General features: G+C 46.0%; 1 protein-coding gene across 1 annotated transcript; it reads left to right on the forward strand.

Annotated features, from left to right (window-relative positions):
• Positions 1-4239: 4239 nt before the first annotated feature.
• Positions 4240-5541, forward strand: LOC310954844 (delayed-rectifier potassium channel regulatory subunit KCNS3-like; the record flags this gene model as incomplete). Its single annotated transcript, XM_083924531.1, has 1 exon — positions 4240-5541. One exon carries the CDS (start codon positions 4240-4242, stop codon positions 5539-5541), a length of 1302 nt encoding a protein of 433 aa, XP_083780657.1.
• Positions 5542-6000: the final 459 nt, after the last annotated feature.

Below are 6000 nucleotides of genomic sequence, written 5' to 3' on the forward strand. Positions count from 1 at the left end.
CGGTTATTTTTGTCTCCTCTGACTCAGTGTTCTGTTGAACATCTTTACCAGACGTGTCAGCAAGGCTGCTATTGTTTTCTCCGTGTGAGTGTGTGAGCGTGTGTGTGTGTGTGTGTGTGTGTCATTTTCTTGGCCTTGTGAGTCTCAGTTTCTGCTGCGACATCCAGACGGTAACGTCAGTAAACAACCTGAGAGCGTGGATCCACTCTGCCTTGTTTCTGGAGACTAGAAATTCACTTTATGAGCACGAGTCACTTCACCATTTGTCCTCAAAACATCCTTGGTCCAATCTGTTTTCACCTTGTGAGTGTTTTCGTGTGTGTGTGTGTCATCGTCATGGTGAATCGTGGTCCTACAGACACCTACTGTAGCTGAAACCTCCACAGGGGCAGTATTTTGCAGGACAGAATCACATCTGTGCAAGATACAGTCAGGAAACCGTACAGGTGTGTCATTGAGGTCAAGATGGGTGTGTCCCGAGCAAGGGCGCTGGAAGTAGGGAAGGGTCCTGGGAGAAGAGGCCGGTGAGCTCCCATCGCAGTATGCTCGTGAGTTATTATTACTTACATTGACTAATAATTCATATGGAGTTGAGTTTACCCTCTGCAGGATTCCTAATATCATGGCATCACACCGGGTTGGAATGGTTATAACCGTCACTGTGCCAGATAGTGTGACACTAAATCTTCCTGAACTCTTTTGCACACTTGTATTTATTCCTCTGCATGACAGTGAGTGTGAATGATCCACTGGTGCACTGTGCCGGGCTGTTATGGGCTCATCACCACTATTTAATCATGTCCAACCAGAATGCTGATTCAATGCGTTAAATCACAAACTCCAGCTAAACCGACAACGAATATTATACAGACAACATAAAGTAGAAAAACACAGTATAAATAACTATAGAACTGTATATATATAGTTATAGTTATTAGTTCTATATATACCAAAGTGATCGGGAAGGCTGGCTCTGTGATTGGCTGCAAACAGGACACTCTGGAGGCCGTGGTGGAGAGGAGGACACTGAAAACACTGTCCTCCATCATGGATCATCCTCTCCATCCTTTCCACCTCACACTGGTCAGACAGCGGAGCAGCTTCCCCAGAGGCTGCTGCAGCTTCACTGTCGTAGCAACAGATACAGGAAATCTCTCCATCACTGTATATAATAATAATAATATTAATATATATATATATATAATAACTCCCCCACCTCTGCCTGACAGAGAACTCTGCTCTCTCTACTGTTTTGTTGTATAGATTATTATTGTTATTGTTTATAGCACACTGTGCACTGTAGCCTATATATACACTATGTACATATTGGATTTTATGTATGTTACTGACCCACTGCTGCTGTAACATAATCGTTTCCCAGTCTGGGATCATCAAAGTAACTCTATTCTATTCTATTCTATTCTAAATGTATTACAAGATGAATTAGATGTATACAGGATCAAAAGTATAATAATTGGTGTGATGTGTGTTCATTTTCCAAAAAGTTTCCTATGATTTGAGACCCAAAGTGCGCACAGTGAACCACATTGGAGCAGGAAACAACAAAAACAAACACCAAAACAGCCACAGCCAATGAGAAAGAGCGCGCGGCCCTTTAAGAAACAATGTGAGCACTTAAACAAAAGGATCATAAAGTATTGAGTGTCGCGTTTGGCCCCTTAAACGCGCCGGCGCACCGTGGACACTGGTGACACATTTCACATTAAAGTTTAAAGTTGTAAAAACAAACAAAACAAAAAAACCCAGTCTGTTAGTGAGGAATGAGGTGCCAGTCGTGTGATCAGCTGTCCTGGGAGCTGCGCTGGAGCCCACACCGCTGCGATGCGCACTGTTCACTCCGGACTGAGCCGCTGCAGCCGCGGGACATCTGCGCCTCCGGAGCGGCTCACGGGCAGGTGTGATTACGGTAAGAGCGCGCTGCTGTGCTAATGATCCACAGATGATGATGATTCATTTGCAGAGATGCTGACATCACTTGTCTTACTAATATTCTGTGCGCAGTTTTCTGTTTTACTCGTTGAATCCTTTCCTGCGTCCTTGTGTTTGGCGCACAAAGTCTGCTCCATGTCCACTTTGGTCTTTTACTCTTTACTCTTTTCTCATCACCCATTCTTTTTTCGGAGTCTGAAACGTCGACAACTCGTTTTGCTGCAGAAACGTGTCGGATCTGACCTTGTTTTGTCGTGTCACTGCAATTTGAAACGCTGGATTTCGTGCGTAACACAATCCAAGTCAGACTGGAGCTCCAGGCTGAAGGCAGGAGGCACTGCTGACAAAGTCCAAGTGTTTCATATTCTTAAAGGCTTTTCCATACTTTGTTTTGTCTGTTGTGAAAACATGAATGGTGCAAATGTATTATGATCAGCATCAGTTTACTGTATGCTCTGTGCCATTTGCAGCGATTATATTCAATTGGATGAGTCAGTTCTCTTGCGTTAAGGCTAAAGTTTTTATTTCTTTTGCATTTTTACAACTTCAAAAAGTGGAAAATGCAGTGAGTAGGGGAGAGTGGGGTGGTTTGCGCCTGTGGGGAAGTGGAGCCAGCCCCTGTTTGAGGCAACCTTTAGACAAAACTGGTCAAGTGTCAGTCAAGACTCTTGAGTTAGAAAACATCTCACACAAATGTTCGTGCTTACATCATAAGGCTATGCTGTTAGCATGAGGTTAACTCTAAACTGCTGGAGGATACCAGATTGTTTGAACAAGTGGCTCCATTGATTATATGACTATGGACGCACTCACAATGTCCTTCAGTACTGTGCCCCAGGACCTTTCACAGCTAAAGTCTAGTTCGTTTGACCAGTGTGAGTGCACGCTTGCCGTCTATGGCCCGTTTGGGAGAGGTGGGCTTTTCTAAAGCAGGTTTGCACGTGTACGAGCACGAGGCCTACGGCGGTTCTGAGGTCATTTCCTGTGCGCATGTTGGGACATAGAAAAAAGAAGGAGGGACCATGCGCGGACATTTCAAACAATGGCGTTGAAAGGTTCACGTTGGTGTGATGCGGAGGTGGAGTGTTTACTGCAGATTTGGTCGATGAAAAGATTCAAAAACAGTCGACAAGACGCACAAAAACTCAGAGGTCTACGGAAAGATCTGGAAACAAAGCCACGCATCGCCATGACGTCATCAATGCGTGTGACGTGTTACGGCGTGATGACGTATAGGCAGCAAGAAGCATTCGCCGAGGCCCAGGTAGTGTGAGTACAAACGGGCCTGGAGGGGGTGACAAGGACCCTAAAGCCCGGGGCACGGGACGGAGGCACAGTGGGAGTGTGCCCTAAGTATAATATGACTGCAATTCTACATTGCATGTTTGCATTTTATCACATAAATGATGAGAGATTTGGAATTTTGCATTTACAAAAGCCTTCATGCACGCTGGATCAGAGAGTAAAAGAAGGTTAGTCTAAGTGTGCATTTATGAATATGAATCATTATTGCCCCAGTAATCTAACACCATATCATAGAAGTACTCACAAAACGTCCAGATCCAGGTCAACGACATTAACTACCTAAATCTGCAGCTCCCTAAACTGCTTTAAACTTTAAGCTGGCCCGTCATGTTGGTGATAGACAGATGGTTTATCCAATCAGCAACCAGCATTTTCGCCCCTTCCCAAAAGATCTCCAAACGTGAGAGTGGATTATAGTAACTGTTACTTTTTGGTTGCTTGCATCTCTGGAAGTGCGTTTGCCTCTCTGTCTTTGTTTCTGTCTTTGTCTCTCTCTGTCCATCCGTCCGTCTTTTCTCTCTCTCTCTCTCCTTCTCTTCCTCTCTCCGGTGCAGACAGATGTCCGTCCTCCACAGAGCTGGGTCTGTCTGACGTTCCTGTCTGTTATAGTGAAGGTTTTCAACGCCACCGTACTCTACGGGGGAATTGTTGGGTCTGTGTAAATCATAAATAAGTCATAGAGTGTGGTCTTTACCTACTCTGTAAAGTGTCCTGAGATCACTTCTGTTATGATTTGGCACTATAAATAAAATTGAATTGAATTGAATATGCTGAGCACATGCGGATCAATCCATCTGGCGGCGTCAGGTTACCAGAAACCAAGATGCAACCCGATGCCTGACAGCTCTGATGTAACGCGCTTCAGTGTGGTCAAATGACATAGAAGAAAGTGTAAGGTGTTCTAATTTCTGTGTTTCTTTGTGCGCAGGCAACAAAGCCTCTGAGGTTTTCACCAAGGACAGCTAATCGGCCTACGCCGTCATCATGATGTATGGACACACCCTCCCGCCTCACAGCCCCGATGATTGCTTTATTAATGTCAACGTCGGTGGTTTCAAACAACGACTGGAGCACAACGTTCTAAAACAATTCCCACAGACGCGCCTGGGTCGCCTTCTGTGCTGCAGCTCCGAAGAAGCAGTCCTGGAGCTCTGCGATGACTTCACCCCGTCTGAAATGGAGTACTATTTTGACCGCAATCCACGTTTTTTCTGTTACGTTCTCAACTTTTACCTCACGGGCAAAATCCACCTGGTGGACGGGCTGTGTGTCGTCTCGTTTTGTCAAGAGATTGAGTATTGGGGCATCAAGGGGCATCACCTAGCCTTCTGCTGCAGCAACAAATTCCATGAACTGAAGGGTCTTGCTGAAGATAAGTGCTGGGATCAGAGGAGCGATGAACTGCAGCTCCACAGCTTGGACTCGTCTACTGAGGAGCTGTCAACTTCGGAGGACGACGTAGACGCGTTTGAAGGCTCCTGGTGTGCAAACGCTCGCAAGAACATCTGGATTCGACTTGAGAATCCGGGTTACTCCACTTCAGCCAAAGTGATGGCTGTAGCATCCCTGAGTGTGGTCCTGGTCTCTATCGTTGCCATGTGCGTCCACAGCATGCCGGACTTCTATCAAGTGGATCTCAATGAGAAGGAGATTGAGAACCCAGTGCTGAGCTTCTTTGAGAGCTTCTGCGTTCTGTTCTTCTCCGCGGAGTTCATTCTCCGTCTGGCTGTCGCACCGTCAGCCAAGAAGTTCCTGAGCAGCCCTCTCAATATCATCGACTTCCTGTCAGTTTTGCCCTTCTACGTCACTCTAGCCTGTGATCTCATGAACGAAGTTGAGAACACAGACCTGGGGAACTTCGGCAAGGTGGTACAGATCTTGAGGTTGATGCGGGTGTTTCGCATCCTAAAGCTGGCTCGCCACTCAGCTGGCCTTCGCTCTCTCGGCGCGACACTGCGACACAGCTCAAGTGAAATAGGACAGCTGGTGCTTTTCTTGTCCGTGGGCATTTCCGTGTTCTCTGCTCTCATTTGCTTCGTAGAGAAAGAATCTAAAGAGTCAGAGCTGCAGACGATCCCTATTAGCTGGTGGTGGGCCACCATTAGCATGACGACAGTGGGCTACGGGGACACCTTTCCCATCACGTTTGCTGGAAAGCTCATAGGAACTCTGTGCATCCTCTGCGGGCTGCTGATCGTGGCTCTGCCCATTACCAACATCTTCAATAAATTCGCCAAGTTCTATCAGAAGCAAAGACATATAGACCTCAGACGAGGCAAGACATGAACCCTCCCCAGCAAGAAGAGGAGTGCTCTGAAGAGTACCATGATGTCAAAACTGTTAAAGAAGCTGTGACGATGACACATGAGCAGGGGAAAGGGGGTCGTGATCAACTTGGCTAAAAGAAAATGGGGCTTAGCATTCAAAGGTCAAGTCTTTCTTGGTCTTGTGCCGCAAAGAATACAGTTTGTTCATAGTTAAGGGGAGTAATTCGACTTTTTGGGAAGGTTGCGAGAGTTACATGTAAAGATCTATACCACTCAATGTAGCATGCACCAGCAGCCTTAGTTTAAGCTTAATAAAGACAACAAATGGGCACCTGTCTCTGCCCAAATCTAACAAAATGCAGCTACTAGCAAAGTCTGCTAAGCTTGAGGAAGTGACTGGTCCTGGCCAAGAAATGATGCACAGCAAACAGAAACAGCAAAGCAACAGATAAACAGATATAGCATGTATTTAGTAATA

Source organism: Echiichthys vipera, assembly GCF_963691815.1.
Source record: "Echiichthys vipera genome assembly, chromosome: 12".
Lineage (NCBI taxonomy): Eukaryota > Metazoa > Chordata > Actinopteri > Perciformes > Trachinidae > Echiichthys > Echiichthys vipera.